General features: G+C 35.1%; 1 protein-coding gene and 1 pseudogene across 1 annotated transcript in view; one reads left to right on the plus strand and one right to left on the minus strand.

Moving 5' to 3' along the window:
• Dnah7 (dynein axonemal heavy chain 7) overlaps positions 1-24,381 on the plus strand; it is a 323,134-nt gene that overhangs the window by 10,193 nt on the left and 288,560 nt on the right. The window contains exons 3-8 of the mRNA XM_071619296.1: positions 2,129-2,197; positions 10,168-10,276; positions 11,513-11,660; positions 17,123-17,210; positions 18,458-18,638; positions 23,758-23,833. Coding sequence (XP_071475397.1) covers positions 2,129-2,197; positions 10,168-10,276; positions 11,513-11,660; positions 17,123-17,210; positions 18,458-18,638; positions 23,758-23,833 — 671 coding nt within the window. The remainder of the gene's footprint in view (positions 1-2,128; positions 2,198-10,167; positions 10,277-11,512; positions 11,661-17,122; positions 17,211-18,457; positions 18,639-23,757; positions 23,834-24,381) is intronic.
• Positions 20,839-22,192, minus strand: LOC114083725 (hsc70-interacting protein pseudogene; annotated as a pseudogene).

Below are 24,381 nucleotides of genomic sequence, written 5' to 3' on the forward strand. Positions count from 1 at the left end.
GGAGGGACTTAGTTCCGTCCATGACTATAGACCCAGTGCCTAAGTAGAGCCCAAGACATGGGGGGAGCTCAGTAAGTCTTTGTTGACTAGGAAATTGATTACCTTTGACTTGTTCCAAGTCCTCTTACCATCTATCCCAACACCCCCTCCCAATTGCCAGTCTCATTTAATTATATTGTTGATAGACCTTTATTTTACTTATTTATATGCAGTGCTGAGAATGGAACCCAGTGCCTCACACATGCCAGAAAAGCACTCTACCACTGAGCCACAGCCTCTTAATCCTCAGTTCTTGATGCTCCTTCTGTCTTCAGTGTGCTCCTTGGTGTCCTTCTCTGTGGAGATCCAGCTGTGCTTCAAGGCTTATAGCTACCATCATTTTTCTTTTGGAAGTTTCTTAGAATTCTTTCCTCTACATCCTGTCCTGAATGGAAGCACATAGTTTTTTGTTAAGTTTGCACTTTATGGAGGCATTCCTTATCTATATAACGGGCACAAAAGTGGTACAACAGCACTTACCTTATAATTTTTAAGAAAATTCAATGAACTACTTCATGTAAATTTCTTAGAACAATATAATACATATAATGTAATCAATACAAGATATAAACAAATCCATATAAAGAATTATTAATGAGATAATTTATATCCTTTGTGTTTCACACTATCTTCAGATTCTAGTTTATATTTTAAACATTTCAACTCAGCCACATTTTAAATGGTCAATAACTACAGCAAGCTGGCGGATACTGTTTTGGACAGTATAGCTCTAAAGAATGTAGAAATAGGAGATATAAGGAGAAGCTACTCGGTCTAAAGGAAAGGCTCAAGGAACAAATTTGGAATTGAAGCTTTTAATTTTAATCTGGGGATTAAACCCTATGGCACTTTACCACTACATCCCCATCTCTTTTCTAATTTTTAAATTTTGAGACAGGATCTTGCTAAGTTGCTGAGGGTAGCCTTCATCTTCTGATTCTCTTGTCTCAGCCTCCCAAATTGCTGAGATTATAGGTGTGCACTGCCATGCCTGACTCAAGGAACAAATTTGGAAGAGCCATCCATTCCCCAAAACTTACATTCAGACCTCATCCGAGAGGGTGTTACTGTGGCTCACTGGATGGTAGAGACATTTGCTGAGGAGTTGCAGGTCTGGGCTGGAAGGTGAATACCACCTGCTAGGATGCTGAAGGTTTGGAAGGAAGTCTCCCTCTGTGGTATAAGTGAAACTTGTGGAAAATCACCCATAGGAAAGCCAGTGAAACCTGCTGGAGGTGATCTGCCACTGGGTGAGTCATATACCACAGGTGGAATAGGTGCCAAAACAGGGAAGGATGCTGACTGCTGGCATCATAGGAGCAATGAGAAAAAGTGCTGGAAGCAGGAAGGAAGCCTCCTCCTCTTCACTGTCTCTTTAGCACCCTTTATAATTATATGCCAGTTGGCAAAGGAGAAATGTTTTTGAAGGTCCCACCCAATATCCCAAAGGAGGGCTGAAAGGGTAGATCTGGAACCGAGAGGCAGTACATTGATAATTGCCCAAAAGCACAGCTCGTATTATCTGCTTTAGATATCAAAATGTTCTGTTATCACCTCAACATGCTCTCAGCTAGATGACACTTAGCCCTGGAATCACTGTTTTCTGCAAAGGAAATAGCAGCAGGTTTTTCTTAAAAAGAGAAAAGTATAAATGCCCCAAAATATAAATGTTGTTCATGATAATTTGAGGCTGCATTAACCTGAATACATTGTTACCTTCAGAAATACACCATTTGGGGCTATCAGTAAGGATACAAATGACATTTTCACAATAGAGAGATAAAGCTGTGTAACTCCTGGACACTAGGTTCAGATAAATTCTCAGATAAGGATGTGATGGATAAAAGGCTTTGCACACTTTTTCAAGCTTTTGATAACTATTGCAATGTACCATTTTCCTTTATTTCCTTTCACTGAAGAAAATAATTCTAACAAATATTGAGAATTTAAAAAGTCATAAAGTATGTCTTTGAGTATGTTGAATAATATACATTTTACTTTATGACAGACACTGTAAAATTTGGTTGAGTGAATCAATTTTGCATTAATAGAGTAAACAAGTTTTGTTCCCTATATTTTTTTCATGCAGGAAAAATCGACTAACAAAGAGAAAGCAAAATCAAAGGCATCAGCAAGAGTTTTGCCACAGTTGTCTCTGGTAATTTACCTACACCCTCTCAATGTACCTCTACCTATACTCTATATTCTCAAATGTTTTCCATTTAAAAAAATGTTTGTGAGTTTTCAAACTTGAAAAATAAGTAACTGAATTTCTGATTTTGAAATTTGTGCTCCAGGTTGAGTCATTTCTGATCATATATCTTAGGCAAAATAGACTATCTTAATAAAATCACTGTAACTATAATTTCTTAATATGTACAAATATTCTAGTATTATGAGTAGAAGAACTGCCAACATAGATTAGCAGAAGGATTATCAGTGTGGGATTCAGGAACAAGGGCTTGGGTTAAAACTTTGTCCCTTATGACTCTGTGACCTTCGGGAAGTCATTACTTCTCTGACCTCATTTCTAGGTTTGAAAATGAGACTACTTAATAATCTCTGAGGAGAAGGGCTCTCAGTACTAAAAGGCTGTACTACAAAAAAATTTCTCAGATCTTGGCATCTTTTTTTTTTTATTATTTTGACTACAAATGATTGTTTTCCTGTGGAAAAGACCATTAATAGACATTTTTAGTTGATAAAGGGCTGGAAAAGTTAGATTTTGTCATAATAAAATTTATAGTCTAATAAATTATGTTGAATTTAATGCCATCAAATTACAGTCTTGTAACTCCTAGAAGCTGAGTTTAATGGAGTTTCAGTGCAAACACTATTGTTTTACATTGTGATAAAAATATATAACATAAAATTTACTACTTTAGCCTTTTTAAATACATAGTTCAGTGGCATCTAGTAGTGCACCCTGTTGTGCATCCATAATTATCACTCATTTCCAGAGTTCTTTTCTTCTTCCCTCTTGTATCCTTTACATGACCACTTCCCAATATTTCCTCCCACAGTCCCTGGAAAATAACCATCTTACTTTTGCTCTTATATATTTGATTAGGCATGTCATATAAGTGGAATCATACAGTATTTATCCTTTTGCATTTGACTTATTTCACTTAGCATAATCTTTAGATTCATCCAAAGCGTTATTTGTATGGACAGGGATTTTAAAAGTTTAGTGCAAACTGCAATATTGAATTTATGCTGCTCTGTACAAATTTGAAACAAGGATGATTTTCACTTAGAACACTTGAATATATTGTTAGATGAATTATCTTGAACATTTCAAAGTCCACATTTTAATTTAAAATATGCTTTTATTGATAATGTGTCATTATACCATGTCTGTACAATTGAGCATATTATATTTTCCTTAGTCCTGCAAAATCTATGTTAAGTGTTTAGTTTAAAAGTTAAAGACCTGAAATGGACTAGACAATGTATTTTCTTTTTAAGTATTTAACAAATTTTAAAACTGAAAAATTGCTCTCAGTTTGTTGTGTCTTGTCAGTATACAGATTGAAAAATATAAACTTAATTGAAATTTACTTACTGAATGTCTATAACTGAAATTAATAATACCCCTTTCCTGTAGAAAAACACACAATCACCTACAGTGGATTGTTCAATGTGCTTTGAATTTTATGTTTTAGAGGAAATAGTATTTTATTTTAAAAAAATAATTCATTAAAAATGATTTTCATTTGCATATTAAGGTTTGCACTTGGATAAAAGTGCTCCAGCAACAAAGAAACAAGTAAGACCTAGAGTGATTTTCATTATAGACCTTGATTCTTCTAGAAGGTGATCACTGAGTTGAAATTAAGTTGATCCAGGACTGGTGGCTCCTAGCCTGTATGAACTGGTGACCTGATTCCTACCCTTGTTTTACACCTCATTCATAGCACTTCTGTGAATCTTAAATCTTTAAAGGGCAGAGGGAAGGATGGAAAAAGCACTAACTTATAAACTGTCCTAACCTATTTTCCTGAGAAAGAAGAAACTGAAAAAGAAAGACTTGTGTGAAATCACTTCATTTGGGATGCATGAGTAAGAAACTGGGCTGAATGAAACTATGAAAAAAGAGGAGCTAATCTAAGCATGGGTTGTCAAGTTGGTCTGGATCTAAAAAGAAGAGACAGACTACATTTTTCAGCATTAAGAAAACATGTAGATTTTCTCTAGGAAGTATATCATACATCTTTAATCCCAGATACTCAGGAGGCTAAGTCAGGAGAACCCCAAGTTTCACTTTGGGAATTTAGTGAAACCCTATCTCAAAATAAAATGAAAAGGGCTGGGGATGTAGCTCAGTGGAAAGCACTAACCCAGCAAGTATAAGGCCCTGGGTTCAATCCCCAGTACCACACACATATACACAAATGTAGATTTTACTTTAAAATGATCTTTTCTGGGTTTGTTGATGAATTGTTGTCTCTAGCAATAGGGGTCTGTGTTCTGGTATTACAATAATTTTCAAGAGCCAATTAGTCATGGCCTTTCTAGAAGATTTAGCTGCTCCCCTGTCTGCTGCAGCTCCCTCCACACACTGTTGTTTTCCACTGTGAATCTGAGAGCCAGTTGCCTATCACCACTCACCTTCTCTCTCTGTATGAGACTGTTCAGATAATGTAAGTGTAAGAATGTATGACCCAAACTTTAAATGATGTCATAAATTCCCAGGCATTTTAAAGCCATGAGAGCAGGAAGCTGGGATGTGAGGGAACTCATTAGCACTAGAGATAAGCTGAGGGCACCTTCTCATCAAAATAGAAGGTTTTGAGAGGAAGATCCTTATGGCAGATAATACCCTCCAGTGAGTGTCTACCAGCAGACAGACCAACTTGATCAGCTGCTCAAGCACCATGCTACCTTCATGAGAGCTAAAGAAATCAGGTAAGAGACCACAGTGCCTGATTTTAGTAAAACAAAATAAAAAGATACTTTGAAGAAGGCACGAAGAAAAACGTTCTCTGCATCTTCCTTCCCTTATCTCCAATTAGCCCAGCTCAAAGAGAGATGCCATTTCCTTAGAGGAGGGAAGGAAAATTAAGCCGAGACCTTAATCTTGAAACCCAGGACCAGGTTCACCATGGTGAAGCCCAGTGCTGAGCAAACTCCCACAACCCCTATCATCAGGTCCATAGCCACAGACAGAGCTTTAGGAACTGCATTAGCCTCTGGAACTGATTGCCTCTGAGGAAAGAGAAAATAAATAAAAATCGTAGTAAGGAGACAAAAAGGAAGGACAATGAAATAACATTTTAATTCAGAAGTTTTGCATACTTTGCCAGGCCTGTCACTCTTTAAGCTAGTCTCTCTTGCAGGCCTGAGACTCCTAGATTCTTGGAAAATCTGTAAAGCTATCTGTGCACTGCTAACTAACACCCCCCCCCCCCAATAGATCAAGCAAAGAGAGAGATGATATCTTGAGAAACCTATAATTTGGGGACATTTAAGCACTATCTACTGATCAGATAATAAAGACTACATCAACTTGAGGATTGTGAGAGTGACCAGACCATCATAAACCATCTTGAGTTCGCTGGACTGATATTATTCCTACATACCTTTCTATATACACCCCTCACCAAGTTTCCTTTAAAAGAAAAGCCAGAAAAAGCTGCATCTCTCACTCTGAAGATGATTTGACTTCTTGAAAGTGTATTCCTTATTTTACCCCCAAAGTGTCTCTCTCTTGAGATTTCCCTCATTCTCCCTTGAATATGTGTCTACTTTCTTAAATAAGCTTCTATGCCTCTGATTGGCAAGTGTGAAATTCTTTTTCATCACATATGCTAGGAAGTCTGCTGTTCCTGATTGCTTCTTCTTTCTGGGAACTCCTTAAATCCTTCTTCAGAGATACTTCTTCTGTGATACCTCCACCAGCTCCTCTACAATCTCAGTGCAGATCAGTGTCTCAGAACCCAGTCTCAGTCCTGCTATGGTGAGACCCAGCACCTGGTAGAAACTGAAGGACCCATACACATGCCAGAATTCTGAGACAGAACCTATAATCTTCCCTGGCATCAGGTCTAGACCTGTACACTGTTAGAAGAGACCTGAGTTTCAATCTTCATAATTTCCATCCTTGGAATGGGTCCAGGAAGTGCCTATCCTCTTGAGACTGTATTTGTTGTGACTATCACACTCAGGTGTGACCCAGCTTAGTGGCCAAGGGACTCTCTCTACCCACTGTCCCTCAACCTGAGCTAGCACAGCTGTCACCAGACCAGGGCTAGCAAATGGGGCTCCAGAACTTCCTTAGCACTCACTGGAGACCTGTACCCAAGAGAGATGGACTCATGTTTCAGCCTGCATCACTGCCAGCTGTAGCATAGGCCTTCATGCACCCTGAAACTGCAGGGCCATGCAGCTGTGAGGCTCAGGCACAATCCAGCCTAATAGGAGTCTAGGTGGCTAAGGGACTGTCTTCACCAAAACTGTCAGAGCCTCAACAGCATAGTATGGTGTTAGACCCCATCCACCGGGGATAGGACAGCATAGTAAGCACAAGACTTTGCCTTGGAACCTAGCACATGGCTGGTAAAACCTAATACTGGGCAGATCCTAATGTCTCTTCCTGCAGACAAAGCCTTTAAAACAGTTCCAGTGCCAGGGGAAGATACACAGTCCCAGTAGATTGGACTTCTATCCCAGTTAGCATCCCCTGTGGCTGGCTGCAGTGGTCTGGGGGTACAAGTCTACCTTAGTAATAGGAAGTCCATAGTGGTGCTGGTCTTGCAGTCTATGGATTCAGAGTGTGATAGCTTGGTGACATTGGTGGCAAGAAGTATTATATAGAAGCCTGGGACTGGTCTATCTATGATGATTCTTCCCAGATTTTGGCAGAATCTTATAGTGCTTGACCATGGGCCAGTAACTGAATGAGGCATTTGGGCCTACTTGGGCCTCAGGAAGAGGCTTGTGAGCATGGACTACATTTTCTAGGTACTTTCCTGATTCTTTATGAATTGCACAGAAACAGTGTATTCGGGACAAACTTGTTCTTGGATTTCTCTGTAGTACTGAAGTAATGACAATACGCTGTTAGCAGACTCCTGGAACATCGGGACCTGAGCACCATCCAGTGCTGAATAGAAAAGTTACTACAATCTCAGAGTAAATAACCAGGCTGCTTAAAATTTCTGGAAGGACTTGCGCATGTGTGCAAACATACACACACACACACACACGCGCACGCACACACGCATACATGCACACACGCACACACAGCCTGATTAGGAAGAATGGAATAAATACCTAATCCATATGCAGACAACATCATACGCCTGCAAAGATCAAGAGCTTTTAAGAAACCATGACCTTACCTAATATTCAAAATCAGGTGCCAGAAATTGATCAGTTGAAAAATAGAGTCAAGATTTTGAAAGATATAAGAAAAAAGAAGCAACAAATAAGTGTGTTCCATTGCATGATAGTGGACTTCTCAGAAGAAACCTTATATAGGTCAGGAGAGGGTGGCATGAGATTTTTTTATAGAACTGAAGGAGAAAATTGTCAACCAAGTGTACTGTGCCCAGCAAAGCTGTCCTTTAAAATGAAGAAGAGATAAAGGTATTCCCAGACAAACAAAAGCTAAGAGAGTATATCTCTACCAGACCTGTTCTACCAGAGTTGCTAAAGGAAGTTCTTCAAACTGAGAGAAATATTAATGGATAAGAAGAAAACATGGAAGGTATAAAATTAATCAGTAAGAATAATTATACAAACAAATTCAAATGTTCTAATATTATAAGCATTGTGTATAACCATTTATATCTTTAGTGTGAAGACTATAAACAAATAATTTTAAAAATAATAATTATATTAATATGTTAAGAGCTAAGTAATATAGAAATATATAAATTGGGATATAAAAATTTCATTGTGTAGGGAGGAATGCAGTACAAGTATACAGTTTTCTTATTAGTAATATTTCTCTTGTTTGTTTCTGTTCTTTATAATCATATTAAGTTGCTATCATTTCAAAATAGTTTGTTAAAGTCAAAAGTTTATTTTTGTAATTTTCATGGTAACCACAAAACAAAGATCTATAACAAACTAAAAATCATAAACAAGAAATCAAAATAACTACTAGAGTAAACTACTTAACCATAAAGGAAGACTGTAAGGGAGAGAAAGAAAGAAACTATAACAAAACTAGGAAACAAGTTATGTAGTGACTACAGTAAGAATTTACCTAAGAAAAATCATCCTGAATATAAATGGATTAAATTCTCCAATTAAAAGACATAGAGTGACTGAATGGGTTAAAAAAAAGTGAGAGAAACCTAAATATATGTTGCTTATAAGAAACTCATTTACCTATAAGGACACAAAGACTGAAAATGAAGGGATAGAATAAGATATTGCAGGCAAACAGAATCCAAAAGAAAGCAGAAGTAGCTATGCTTATATCAGATAAAACAGACTTTAAGTCAAAAGCAATACTAAAGAGACAAGGAAGGTCATTATATAATGTCAAGGGGGTACAGTCAGCAAGAAGAAATAACTATATATATATATGTATATGTATATGTATATATATATATATATATATATATATAGAGAGAGAGAGAGAGAGAGAGAGAGTTATATATATAATCTCCAACACTGGAACACCCAAGTACATATAGAAAATATTAATATATATATAAAGGGAAAGAAAAATTCCAATATAATAATAGTTGGAGACTTTAATACACACTTTCAATAATAGAAAGATGATCCAAATGGAAAAATCAACAAAAAAAATGTAGACGTGAATTGTACCCTAGACCAAATGCACCTACATCTATAAAACATTCCATCCAACAGCTTTTGAGTGCACATTTTTTTTCATCAGCACACGAAACAATTTCTAGGATATGATAGGTCACAAAACAAGTGTTGGCAAATTTAAAACAATTGAAATCATATTGGGTGTCTTTTCTGACCACAATGTAATAACACTAGAAACCAAAGACAAGAAAATTTTGGAGACTATGCAAATACATGGAAATTAAACAGCTTACTTTTGAACAACCAATGAATCAAGGAAGCAATCAAGACTGAAAGTTAAAATTTCTTGAAACAAATGAAATTGGAAATACAATATATGCAATCTATGGAATATAGCAAAAGTAGTGGTAAGAGGGAACTTTATAGCAATGAATTCCTACATCAAAAAAAGTAGAAAGATCACAAATAAAAGGCTTATTACTACACCAGAACTAGAAAATCAAGAAAAAAACCAAACCATAAGTTATTGGAAGGAAAATATAATAAAGAGTAAAATGGAAATAAGTGAAATGGAGACTAAAACAAAATACAAAAGATCAATTATACAAAGAGTTCTTTCTTCAAAAAGATAAACAATATAGACAAATTCTTAGCTGAACTAAGAAAAAGAGAGGACTTAATCAGAGACAAAAAAGGAGACATCACAACAGCATGGAAATCCAAAAGACCATTAGAGCAATATGAGCAACTATGTGCCTACAAATTTGATAACCTAGAATAAATGGACAAATTCCTAGACCTTTATACCTTACCAAGGAGGGTGGGGATAGGGAAAGGTTGATCAATGGGTCCTAAGTATAGATAGATAAAAATGAGAAGTTCTAGTGTGCTGTTGCACAGTAGGGTAACTATAAACAACAATAATGTACTGAATACTTTAAAAAACTAGAAGAAAGGATCTTGAAATTTTTCACCATAAAGAAATGAATGTGTGAGGAGGTAGATATGTTGAATCTGATTTCAACATTACACAATGTATGTATGTATTGACACATTATAGGGTACTCCATTGATATGTACAATTTTAGTCTTTTTTTGTATTAGTTAAAATTTTAAAAAGATAGAGATACTTGTCAAAATCTGGGTATTAACAGAATGAACACCTCAGTTTTAGGTAACAGATATCCATATGGAACTGGCAGCACGGATTTTGGTAATGTCTCTCAAGTAGCACATACTATGTGTTCTTGGGTAAAATCTGCTGTTGAGTGTTTGAACCTCCTTCCCACATTCCTGATTTGTTTGAGAAAATGTCAGCATTTTATGAAACACATATTTCATGAAAAAAATCTACACATTGCTTATTAACGCTATTTAAATCTCATATTTTAGGTGAGTACAAAGCCCCAGTGGCAGCAGGCGGCCCCTTCATTTAATTTGAATATAAAGCAAGACAATGAGATTCCAGAAACTTTTAGTATTAAAAATGAACAGTCATATGGTAAGAACTTCAATATTCTATATTAGATTTAAGAAAGTTTCTAGAGGAAAAAACACAACATTTAGCTAGTAGAGTCACAAAATTATAAAGCCTAAATGAGATTTATGTCAAGTAGAAAAATTACTCCCAAATATTTTCCATCAGAAAGTAATTGATTCAGTTCTTAGTTATTTTGGGCCATTGTAAATGCTGTTAGAGATGATATTTTAGAAATTGGGATGTTTATCATAAAACTTTTGTTTATTGTAGTTAAAATTTGCCCTTCTATTAAATTTTTTTCTGAAATGGATTTAATGAGATATAAATATTACTTCCAAATTAGTCATTTAATTCATTATTATGATTACCAGTAGTAGTAATAGTAATAGTAGTGTTAGTAGCAGTTGCAGTAGTTGTAGTAGTGGTAATAGTAATAGAACTGGGGATTGAATCCAGATGTGCTTTACCATGGAGTTATAACTCTAGCCCCCCTGCCCTCTTTTTTAAAAAACATTTTAAGATAGGTTATTGCTAAATTGCTGAAGGTCTCACTAAGATGTTGAGGTTGGCCTCAAAGTTGTGATTCTCTGCTTTGACCTCCTGAGTTGCTAATTTTTTTTTTTATTATTCTGACTCCTTGAAATATAGTGCTTATCAGCTGGGCTTGATGGCACACACCTATAATCCCAGCGGCTCAGGAGGCTGAGAGGCAGGAGGACCGGGAGTTCAAAGCCAGCCTCGGCAATTTAGCAAGGCCTAAGGAACTGAGTGAGACCCTGTCTCAAAAATAAAAAATAAAAAGGACTGGGGATATAACTCAGTAGTTAAGTACCCCTAGGGTTTAATCCCCAGTACCAAAACAAAACAAAACAAAACAAAACAAAAAAACATTGTTTATCAGATTTATTACATTTAATATTAACATTTTTATTATGGTTCTGGTTCTTTAAATTTTCTTAAATAGTTTATATTCAGTTTTATCATAGGTTTAGTCTTGTTTATTTAAAAAGATCCTATGCAAATATAATTGAAAATTGTTTATTATATTAATAAAATAGGATAAATCAGTTGAATATTCTTGAAATAGACAAAGTTTTCTATCATGATGATATTAAACCAGAGTAGTTTAGCTTAGGGTTCCTTAAGAATTTAAAGCACTTTTTTTTTTCTTGGATGGTGCTTTGGCATTTTTTCTAATCACTTAAATATTTTAGTTAGCTTTCTAAAGGGATAATTAATTTTTTTCTTTAATTCCAGGTGAATACATGGAACACTTTGGGAAAAAAAGCAAAATCCTCAACCAAATTGATGATGGCCATGCTAAACCATCTACTTCCAAATCAAAGGGCAAATCTCCACATAAAGAAAGAGAAAACTTTAGAAGTACTCTTGTTAATGTCATAATGTAAGTTCTGTAACGCTTCTATTATGCATTACCCTCATTAGAGTTCCTGGGAAATTTTATCTAAAAATATAAAAAATATAATATTTCTGTGCCTTAAAGTCTTGTTGCAGTGAGGTCAGTGTATAAATAAAGAAAGACCTTGAATTTAGCCCTATTAAGCATGTCCTACTTTTAAACCTCATGAGTTTTAAATGTATTATGTTAATGGTTGACGTTGGCTGAGAAAAATTTCTGTGAGTTCTGGTTATGGCTATGGAAGCTGGTGGAAAATTTGGCTAGTTTGTTTTCCCCCATGTTGTCTGCTCAGGTGATATGGTGACTTCTCTGATGTTTGGGTCTCCTTGTGTAGAAAAGGAATGGAGGTGGAATGGTCTGTAATGGGAGTATGGCCTGAGTGACCTGGTCTGGGGTTTAGAACATTTGATGGAGAGCATTGTAGACTCAAGTTACTAGTTCCTCCTTGCCTTGTTCCCATACAGCCTCACATAAGTTGTTTGATACCCTCTTTTGTTTCATTACGAGTCAGGGTACAACCACTTGTGGAACAAATATGGTCTCTTGACCTACTGTGGTAACTCACCCACCTGTGAAACCCTGTTTTACTTTCCCCTTGTGGCACTGTACTGGCTGGGTGACCATCTTGAAGGGATGACAGTGGGTACTGAGTGCTTAGAAAGTGCATGAGGGGTATTTATGGGAGTTCTATGCAGCTGAATTGAGGCTGTGTGCCTTGTCTAGAGTAGTTTGGGGTTTGCTTTTGCCAAGCACCCTAGAATATTACCAGTTAGGTCCACTCGTACTGCTTTCTTGGTTTAAATGTGCTTGCATAACACAACCAGTGTAAAATCAACACCTAAATCAATGGAAGGCCTTTGGCTAAAAATTCTTAAGAAACTTTTTTTTTTTTCTACTTGGAACCCCTGGCCAAGAATGATGAACTTTTTTCTTCTTTCTCAATGGTTTGAATATAAAACTTTATTATACATAATAAATACTACCATTGATGAGCACAGACATGCTGGAACACAATGGTACTGGATGGAAGATGGCTATCTCTTTAGAAAGTGAACAGGTTTAGGAGGCTCAGAGTCTTCTGCCATGCCAATTGGCCAGTCAGAAGGGCACATTCCAAGGGGACATGAGGGCATGCAGTGACTGAGATGAGCTTTCTTAATACAAATTCCTGTGCTTATAATTTCTAGTCCATTATATGCATATATAATGTTTTAGTCAGCTTTTTCACTATTGTGACCAAAAGATCTGAAAAGAATAATTAGAGTGGGAAAAGTTTATTTTGTGGCTCATGGTTTCAGAGATCTCAGTTCATAAAAGGCTGGCACCATTCCGTGGAGCTCTGAGGTGAGGTGGAAAGTCATGGTGGAAGAGGGTGGTGGAGGGAAGAACAACTCATAACATCTCAGCATGAAAGCAGGGAGACTAAGCTCAACTTACCAAATATATACCCCAAAGGCATGACCTCTTCCATCCACACCTTACCAGCCTATAGTCACCACTCAGTTAATTCCTATCAGGGTATTATCACATTGAAATGTTAAGACTTTTCATAACCCAATCATTTCACCTCTAAACCTTCTTGCATTTTCTCATACATGAGCTTTCGAGGGACACCTCATTTCTAAACCATAATATATATGATCATGCTGTCTGCACCAAAAATGATCTTACTTCTTCATTTTTCATCTGGTTGCTTTTCTTTTCTCTTTATTTCCTTTTATACTTGTTAGGTTCTTTGGCTCATTATTGAAAATAACTCCTGAGAATGGAATTCCTTGTCTTGAGGGTTAAAGCATTCAGTCTTTCACAATTATGTGAGATGTTAATTGCGAATATTTAAGATTCCCTTAGTGGAGAAAAGGGGATCCTTGAATGCCATTAGTGGAAATGTAAATGAGTATAGTCATTATGGAAAACTGTATAGAAAATTCTCAAAAAACTGAAAATAGAATTACCATTGATCTAGCAATTCCACTTCTGGGTATTTATCCAAAAGATTTGAAATTGGTATGTGGAAGAAATGCTTGCACTCTCTTGTTCATTGTAGCACTATTCGCAAGAACCAAGTTATGGACACTAAAGTTATAAACACTAAAGTGTCCATCAACAGATGATTGGATAAAAAGATGTGATACACACACACACACACACACACACACACACGCGTGCGCGCGCGCAATAGGATACTATTCAGCCTTTTAAAAATGAAGGAAATTGTAATTTACAATTACATAGATGGCTTTCAAGAACTGGCTAAGCGAAAGTCAGTCATAGAAAGACAGATACCACATGTTCTCACTTGTATGTGGAATGTAAAATGGTTGAACTCATGAAGCAGAGAATAGAATCATGGTTACCAAGTGGTAGGGATGGGGTGGGAAATGGGGAGATGGTGGTCAAAGGATACAACGCTTCAATTAGGCAGGAGGAGAGAATTTTTTTCCTTTGAGAATCTTTATATAGTGTGGCAAATATGGTAGATAATAATATAATGTCCATTTCAAAATCACTGAAAAAAGAGTAAACTTCAAGTGTGCTCACTACAAAAAGTAAGTACTTGAGATGATGAATATGTTACTTGGCTTGATTTATGTATTACACACTACATTTATAAATCATAATATCACTTTTACCCCCAAATAGATAGAACTATAACTTTTTAATTTATAATAAAAATTAAAAACTAAATTTAAAAGAACACATAAAATGGGAACATGGACAAAATAAATGTGTAAATGAAAATAGAAGATAACTTTTATCAGGTTTAGGAAGTTTCCTTTCTTTCCTTGTTTTTTGAGAGTTTTTTCATGAATGGTAATAGACTTTTGTCCAATGCTTTTTCTGTGTCTATTGATAGAAGGTCATTTGGCTTTTGGCTTTTGTTCTATCAATATATGGTATATTATTTGCTTTTCCTATCTTAAAGTAACCTTGCATTCTTTTTAGTCATTGTGAATAATCTTTAATATGTTGTTGAATTTTATTTGCTAATTTTTTTTTCATTTATATTTGTGAATAATATGGGCCTGTAATTTTATTGTCATGTCTTTGAGATCAGGTTTCTATTGGTCTCACAAAATGAATTGGTAAAGTGTTCTTACCTTTTCTGTTTTCTGAGTTTGTGTGGAATTGGTATTTCTTCCTTGTTTGATAGAAGTCATTAATGAAGACATTTGGACCTGAATGTTTCTTTATGGGAAATTTATTAATTATTAATTAGTTTACTTGATAGAGATCTGTTCCTACTTTCCCTGTCTTTTTTAGTCATGTTTGTTGCCTTTGGGAATGTGTTCCTTTGCATTACATTGCCTAATTTACTGGCATTAGCTAGCTATTCAAATAACCTCCTGGTTTTCATTCTTCCTACTCATTTCCTGCCTGGATTCCTGCTGACTCCAAGACCAGGGACTTTTGGGGGTCTGCAGGCAGACAGATTTCCTTCCTGCATGACTGTGGTATCTTAAACAATTTCTTCTATCCTTTGTCTTCTTTTCATGTTCCAGAAATATTCCTGCAACTGATGACTTCTAAATCTATTCTCAATTATGGGTTAAAATCATTTTACTACCATTTTCAGGGTGAAACTGGAAAAAGGTACATTCATGCTATCTTCTTGAACCAAAAGTCTTGATTAATTTTTATAAAGAAGAAGAAAATCAATATTTTTATTTTCATTTTTGAGATATAAAGTATATCCTACTTTATATTTAACCAACTTGAGTATCTCCTGTATTGCTTGTTTTATTTCTAATTGGAATGTTGTTCTATTGGAAAGAGCATGGCTATTTGGAGGTATATATTGTTGAGCAAATCCTTATTTTCGTACTTAATTAGCTGTATGACCAAGAGGTAGTCATTTAATCTCCATGACATTCAGTTTTTTGTGAAGTGAGGATAATTATGTCATTGTTATTTTAACAATGGATGTGAGAGATAATATATGAGAAAATGTTGAAAGCCTGAAATATGTGATCAAGAAAAAGCTTTTCTTTTCATTGTTTCCCATGAGCAGAATCTTGACAATAACCTTAGAATGAAAGAGTCATAGAGTTGTAGAGTTGAAAGACTCTTTACCCTGACTACAAGAATTTCTGCAGTAGATCATATAAATCTAGTGTTTTTCCTCTTCCCTTTCCCTGGTCTTTTTGCATCTCTCTAGGTAGGCATTATTTACATAGTTGATGAAGTATGTTTGATTCTCAGGAATCATCAAGGTAAGTAATATGAACATTTCTACCATTTAAAAACCCAGCAGGTATTAAAATTCATTAAAAAAAAACTTTATAATAGTAGAGTGTGAATCCAGATTTCCTGATGCCTGGAATCTTACTGTTGTATTAGTTCCTCTTTTCTGTGCAATCAATAATGTAATGAGATTACATTTGTGGTTAAAATAAGCAATTCTTCTCTTCTGACTACTGAATACCTTGAAGATCTCAAGGTACTTTTAATGTTCACATTCCCTCACTTGATAAACATTTTTTGAGCACCTGTGATGTATTGAATTAAACTGAACAATCACCCAAAGACTTGACTTTTTTTTGCTCGTATAATTTAAAAGAATAAGGGTAAAATTGCACACACACACACACACCCACACTCGCGCGCGCGCTTCCTGGATTTGCAACAGATGAATTAAAAGGTTTATTCTTTAGTTTGGTAGCTTGGGTATTCTGTAACCTCCAGTCTTCATTCACCAGATTGTTAGTGGGAAGATTTTTTTTTTTTTTTTTAAATACAGCATCACTGCCTTGGATCCATCTCAGACAAACTTGAGATCCAGAGAATGATACACCTGATGCTAAGCAGGTTAATGCTATTCCAGAAAAACTTATTTTTCTTGAGGATGTGAACTATGCCTTTCTGTACAGTGGAGCCCCAGAAAAAAAATCACAAAATGTGGCTCATATCTTGGCATAGATTTTCTATTATATTATAGTTGTAAACATAATGGTATTATATGAGCACATATCCAATAAAAATACATCTGAACATATGAGCTTCCATGTCACTTCTTGCTAACTTGTAGTTCTCTAGAAATCTGAGAAAACTCCTTTTGAAGTATGTATCTGTTTCTTTTGCAAAAGAGCATTTTAAGTTATTTCTATCAGTGCTTCCATTAAAACCCATATTTATAAATTACCTTGCTTTGCAAATACAGAGAGAGCTTGATTTGGAGTAATGAAGGAGAATGAGTAAAAGCCATAAAAAAGGGAATGGCTTTTGAATTAGCTATTGGAAATCACTTCCAATACAATTGTCTCTTCATGAATATGAAGAAAGTATTTTGGGGGGAATATGGTACCAAATAAATATACATACCATTTATAAAATGTTTAGCAATGCTTTTTTTCACTAATAGAAAACAGTCCTGGTATTTTTAATATTGTTTCATGTTATAACTGCCCTTTATATTTTTTTCAATATTGTGTTTATCATTTTTTCAGGCAGCAAGATGATGTTTTAGACTTGGCTACCCCTGATGAAACCACAGTTCCCAAAGCGACCACTTCTGCAATAGAAAAAGACATCTTGGTAACAAGCTAGTTCTTTTATCAGTAGAATTAAAAATAAAGGAAACACTTGAATATACTTTTATTATATTTTTGAGATTATTCTGTGAGCTTCCTTTATGGAGCTCTGTGGATTTAGGAGTAAATATAGAATTCCATAAAATGCCTCTATTGGATTAATGGAGGAAATCATTCTCTATTTTGTCACTTAAAACTACAATTAAAGAATCTCGGTGGCAGACCCCTGTAATCTCAGTGGCACACCCCTGTAATCTCAGTGGCTCTAGAGGCTGAAGCAGAAGTCTCATGAGTTCAAAGCCAGCTTGAGCAACTTAGCAAGGCCCTACATAACTTAGCAAAACCCTGTCTCAAAATAAACAATAAAAAATGGACTGGGGATATAGCTCAGTGGTCAAGTGCCCCTTTGGTACTTGGGGGGGTACCAAAAACAAAAAACTCAAATCTACTTGCTTTCCCATCTTAAAGTTAGCCTCAGTTATGTATAGGTTTTACATGCTTTTTATTATTTTATGAGAAATTATCTGTTATATAGTGTACATTTATGAAGTATATCGACTATCTTTAGAAATAGTAATTCTTCAAGTATACCAATACATAATAATTTTTAAAATGTGGATATTAAATAATGTAATAGTGCTAATTTAAAGTTGAGGTTTAATTTTTTTTCTAATAAGTGCCATGTAAATACTTGTGAAAATATATTAAAGTTTAATTCCATTTTTAGAGAAATAACCCCAAGTTTTTAAATAAATATTTTATGAACACATATAATAGAAGTTCTGAAATTATAATATAGATTATTAATAGGTCAATTAGAAATTTTCTAAATCCTATTGTATAATATTTTTGGAATTACTATGTAGGGATACTGATTTGCTTGCAGCTTTTAATATCTACTTTTGATTATCAATAATAACAGGACAAATTTAACATTTTAAAACATTTATGAAGCACTAAATTCTAATTTAGCATAGACTTTAAGTGCATCATATATTTGGTAATATAATGTGGTGATTAATAGTATATTTGTGAATTAAAATAAGAGCTTTAATTTTCATGAAATAGCACATGTATTTTGAATTTAAGAGAACTCAAATAATGCTTCCATGAATTACACAAAATACTTCTTTATAATTTATAAAAACTTAGTTCTTCTAAAACTTGAATTTTTCTCATGGTTTTGCATTTTGACAAACATTGTTCTTTTTTTATAATACCACCTGTGTTTTCCGTCTCTCCTCTTTGTAGAGATATTACTATTATATTCACCATGGAATTGATACGGACCACATAGCACCAATGGAAGATTCTTGGTTAGAACATGTATTGAATTTAGTCCCACAACATCTGAAAGTTCTCACTGACAGTATAACAGCATTATCCGATGAAATGAGAGAAGATTATCTTCTTAGTGTAAAGAAATCCATAGGTAAATTGGGATTACTCTTTGCTTTCTAATTTGAATATGTATTACATTAAAGATAATTTTTAATTGAAGTTTAACACTTACAATTGAAATTATTTACTATATTAAATATGTTGTTTCCTATATTGTTGTTACATAAAATCTTAGGCAACTTTTATAATGAATTCCAACAAGCAATTTTAAAAATTAGTCTTTCTGTTTGTAGTAATGCATACTCTCAATAAAGGATATCACTGAATAAAATTATAAAACCTTAATTTCAATCCCTCAAAATATTTATTGAGTATCTAATTTATGCAAGGCATTGGACACCTAAGGAGATAGTCTCTCTCTTCAAAATGGTTCCTTCCTTCAAGGATCTCTTGATATATGTGTAAGAGATAGACATACATATATGAATAATAACCTAAAAATTTAAACATTAATAATGAACATTAATATTATTGCTATGGACCAAAAATTGGAAAGCAAGGGCCCAGAGGCCATGTCTGGCCATTGCCTGCATTTATAAATCAAGTTTTATTAAAACACAGCCACATTCATTTATTTTCTTTTTTTTTCCAGTTTGAAACCATATTTTATTTTTAACATAGCTAGAAATATCCAATAACTATATATTTTTAAGCAGAAAACTTTCTTTTCCTTCTCACAGCATCATTAGCAGAAAAAAGGAACATTTCTCGTTTTTAGAAATGATACTGGGTCTCTAAGAAAATGAAGACTATCTGTTGTATTTGTGGAACTTAAAGTCTAAAAGCACAGGACACATTTTCAGAAGAGTAATTTACTTTTACCCATTTATATTCATAATATTTGAGTATAGTTAGGTCATGTATAATTAAGTCAATCAAATCAGGAATCCAAGAAAAACTGTTCTTCTTGAATTAAGCACAGCACACATGAGATTTTGAGAACATACATGAACAACAACAACAAAAAAGAACACCGGCAAGCCCAAATCCAAGTATAAATGGTGTTTTTTTCCAAGGGTATTAAAAGCATGCTCCATTAGCATACGACTTTTTCTCATTTTTGTAACAGATGCAGTTCTGTTTACTCATGTAAAGGGTTAGAACCTGTATAAATATATTAGAAATGTACTACTTTATAAATGTACCAAGGAATTTATCATTTCCTTTATCTTTGCAGGGACAAAAGGGAAAAAGAGGTGGGGGTATGGTTGCAGTATTTAAGGAAGAGCTGAATACAATAATGAATCTTCATGGTGCCAAGAACTCCATAGTGAATAACCAGGCTCTCATCTATTTTATAATTCATGTTAGATCAAGCAGTTAATTCCTTGTATGGTTACCAATAACTCAAACCATATACTCTTCAAAATACAAAGATCAATAGGTACTTCCTAAATAGAACATCAAACACTAAAAGGAATCCTTCCTTCCAATGTTTTTTGACATCACAAGATTTTGCCAGAGTGGAAGTCTAATAACATTTAAATAAGCAATTTCATGGCTAAGAAAGAACTACAGCTCTTATGGGTATTATTCCACAGCTAGGATATGTATTACATATTAAATTAACCCCAGCATTATATATGCTTTGCACAATTATGGTGTGATAGCAGTGATGATACTAGTGAGAAAAGATTATCTTTAGTTCAAGAAGGAGGGAAATACAAGAAGCAGAAAGCAGACATAGTTGGTCATTTTCTGATGAGGAAAGGTAAATTTTAAACATAGAATATAAAAAGAAAACTACTCCCTTATTTCCCCATGGTGGAAATAATATGAAACATTTATTTGATATATTGAACAAAAACAGAGCTAAGTAATCCAACTCCATTGCAGCATAACAACAACAAAAAAAATCACCTCTTCAACACAGTGTAAGATTTGAATGCAACCTGCATAAGGGCACATGTCATATAAAATAGTAAGACTGCTGCTGCCTTACCAAATACTTCCAGTCCCTACCCAGGTTAGAGTGAAATACTGGTGGTCCCAATAGTTTTATTGAAATTAATCATTTAAAAAATATTTTTAAATGACAAATCAAAATGCCTCAGTCTCAGTAACTATATATTCAACTGAAACTTTTATCTATGTAAATGAGATTTATTTACTTCCCACTAGTAAGTCTTTATTTCACTCACGTTACAGCTATGTATTTTCCATACTTAGTATCTGCCTTGCCCAATATCAAAGAAAAAATCCAAAATGATTAGTAAATAAAAATATAGGAAATAATACCCCCTTGAGTTTTAAATATTTTTAAGGTTTAAAAAGTGTTTTAAGTTTGTAATTCCTAGTAGGAAAACATTATCTGAATGAACACCCTAATGGCAAACCATTGTAAAATGCTTCAACTGGATTTGCTGCAGAGGGGTAGGGATTATCTTCAAAGCACCCCAGCTCTCCTGATGAGGTCAGAGGTACAGTGGTTTGTATTATTGCGACAGCCATTAAGTGATCTAGGTTGCTTTTCCTTCAGTAAGGGTTTTGTCAGGTGGGCATTACGCTTGACCTCCAAATTTGGCTGACAATTTACTGATGAGATTCATAACCTTTGGGTTGCTTTGATATTTTGACATATTTGCTGGGTTCTGGGCCACATCCTGGAAGGCCACTATAACTTCTGGATCCTGCATGGCTGCAAGAACCTCTGGATCACTAAGAATTTCATTGAGCCCAGGCATTCCTGCCATTCCAGGCATGCCCCCTCCCATTCCAGGCATTCCTCCAGGAAAGCCACCTGGAAAAGCACCAAACTGAGCTCCTGCTTGTCCTCTGGCTTCTTCCTCCCTCTGGGCTCTCTCATGTTCTTCTCGAGCCTTCTTAACTCTTTCTGTTCTTTCTTTGATCTCTCGCTCTTCACGTTTTCGCTCATATTTTCTCCGATGTTCAGCGATTTTCTGGGCCCTTGGTTGAACTTCTTTCAGCATTGCACTAGCATCATCATCATCATCCAGTTTACAGGCAAGAGCAAGATCATGGGCTGCTTCTTCCCAGTGGCCCAAAAGTCTGTGGGCTACCCTCGCCACTTGTAAGGCTGAGCTGAATCAGGATTTATTTCAATGGCTCTGTCACAGTCTCGAATGGCAGCATTTGGCTTCTGTAATTTGATGAAGACACTGGCTCTCTTGGCATACAGAATGGCCAAGCAAGGATTTAGCTTGATAGCATCTGTGAACAAGTCAATGGCTTTCTGTAGTTCACCATCATTCAGGGCTTCAATGGCAGCCCCTTTCTTTTCATTTGCTTGATCCATCATCTCCTCGGTTATCTCCGCATTTTCATCTCCCATTTCTTGAGGAGCATCAGTGTCTGGTTCAATTACACCTTCATTATCAATTTCTAGATCACTTTCCTCACTTGGTGGCTCATCTCTCTTAATGTTTTCTTCCGACTTCTTGCTATCTGTTTTTTCTTCCTTGGTATTTTCTTCTGATTTAGGTTTATGAGTAGCAGGTGGTACTTTACCCCCCATGCTCTCCACCCACTCTCTCAGGAAGCGCATCTCCTCGGTGTGCAGGACGCTCGGATCCTGCTTATACATTTTCAGAAGGCCCTAAGCTCGCTCACTTTGCGGGGATCCATGGTGGAGGAGAGGCAGGCGGAGGCTGCTGCGGCCCATTCCCAGGCCCGGGCGCTGGCTCAGCGTGACCGCGCAGAAGCCATTTATTTTCACATTGTGTTTGCTTTTGAGCTATGAGAGCAGAGTTGAGTAGTTGAGTAGTTGTAACAGAGACCTTGAGGCCCACAGAGTTGGAAATATTTATAGTCTGGTCCTTTACATAAAAAAGAATCATTGACTCATGGTATACACCAATAGATTAACCCTAAGTCTGAACATCTTAAGAGTCATTTTTGAAGTACACATTTCTGGTCCAACCCGAATTAAAATGCTTGGAGATGGGACCTTGGAATCCATACTTCTAAAAAAGGTTCCCCAGTTGGTTGCAGTAATAAAACTGGTATAACTGATGCTCTGTTCAAAGTTGGAGACATCACAACACTTTGGGGTGACCTGGGAACACTTCCCTGAACACTTCTCAAAAGTGGTCCCACATCATTCATTGCATTTGATTTTTATTGAGTATCTTGGTAATATAAAGAGCCAAATAGTATAATGAGGGATTGAATATCATGGTAATATAAAGAGCCAAATAGTATAATGAGGGAGATGAACAAATCACTGAACTATAAAGCACAGTAGTAAGTGCAATAAGAATTCAGACAGAGGACGTAAGGGAGAAGATATTACCCCAACTTGTTAGGAAGGACTCTGGAGGCCCCTGAACTGAAACTTGAAGGATAAGGGATGTGTTCTCGAGAACATGTTTGTCTTAGGAAATGGTACAAGCTATGGCAGTTTTGGTGACCAAAGTATAGCATGTGTTTTGGGAAGGGGACACTATCTGAAGGTCTTATATTTCTTTTTAAAGCAACTGAAGGTCATGAACAGGCTCTGAAGAATTTTAAGCAAGGTGGTAATGGCATATTTGCATTTTATAAATAGATTCTTGAAAGACAGGCAAGAGAATTGGTATTTGTGATTTAAAGACCACTGAAAACAAAAGCAGAAGTAGCTTATTTGACTGATTTTAAGCTTATTTGACTGATTTTATAATAAGATAGTTTTACGCGCTTATGCTATTTAAAAGACAACAAGTTTGAACTGAACAAGAGAACAAGTTGTGGCTCAGTGGTAGAGTGCTTGCCTAGCATGTGTGAGGCACTGGGTTTGATTCTCAGTACCATGTATAAATAAAATAAACTAAAAAGATAAATTTTAAAAAGTTGATATGTTCCTTTCTACAGTGAAAGAAAACTACTCTGTTTTGATGAGCTTCAATTCAATAAGAATACTTTTGGTGAAAAAGCTATAAAGGACAATGTAATATTAAAAACAATTATCATTTTCAAATGAAAGAACAGGGACACATTGTTAAGAAAGAGAACAGATATTCTCAAAGATGCAAATCTGATTGTAATCATAAGTTATAAAAATTTTCTTCATAAGTACAAAGATTGTTTATTATTAAAAACTTTAATTTAATTGATTAATTTTAATAGAATAGTTTTATAATTGCTTGTAATTAGTTTTGTAAATGCATAATTAATATAAGGTTATTTATAAAAACCTTACAATTTTCTTTTAGTTGATTTTGTTTTAAAAGACCCTAGAGAAAAAGAAGATGATAAAAAGACAATTGAACTTCCACCCCATCGTGCTGAGTAAGTGGTCGAGTTTCTCTAAGAATATTGATTTTATGTGACTGTTTATGTTTATATAATATATTTACATGCCATGTTTTCTCATACACATGTTTATAATTTATATCTAAACATATGCATTAGATAATTACATATGTGTATGTATATATTTCGTATATTCAACTAATTTTTATTATGATCTTTATTGATGTATTTAAACTATAGTATGTTACATTTACAAATTGATGAATAGATGGACAGATGATTAATCACATGGACAGATGTACACTTAGGTGGTGGAGAGAACCTGAAATGTCTTTGTGTCTCCACAGCAAGTAGTGAAAGGCTTTCATAAAAACACATTTGGGAACCTGTAGAAAATATGCATAAATATGGAAAGCAGTATGGAGATTCCTTGGAAATCTGGGAATGGAACCACCATTTGACCCAGCTATCCCTCTCCTCAGACTATACCCAAAAGACTTAAAAACAGCATATTACTGGGGCACAGCCACATCAATGTTTATAGCAGCACAATTCACAATAGCTAAACTGTGGAGCTAATCTAG

This window comes from Marmota flaviventris, chromosome 11, assembly GCF_047511675.1.
Source record: "Marmota flaviventris isolate mMarFla1 chromosome 11, mMarFla1.hap1, whole genome shotgun sequence".
In the NCBI taxonomy this organism is placed as follows: domain Eukaryota; kingdom Metazoa; phylum Chordata; class Mammalia; order Rodentia; family Sciuridae; genus Marmota; species Marmota flaviventris.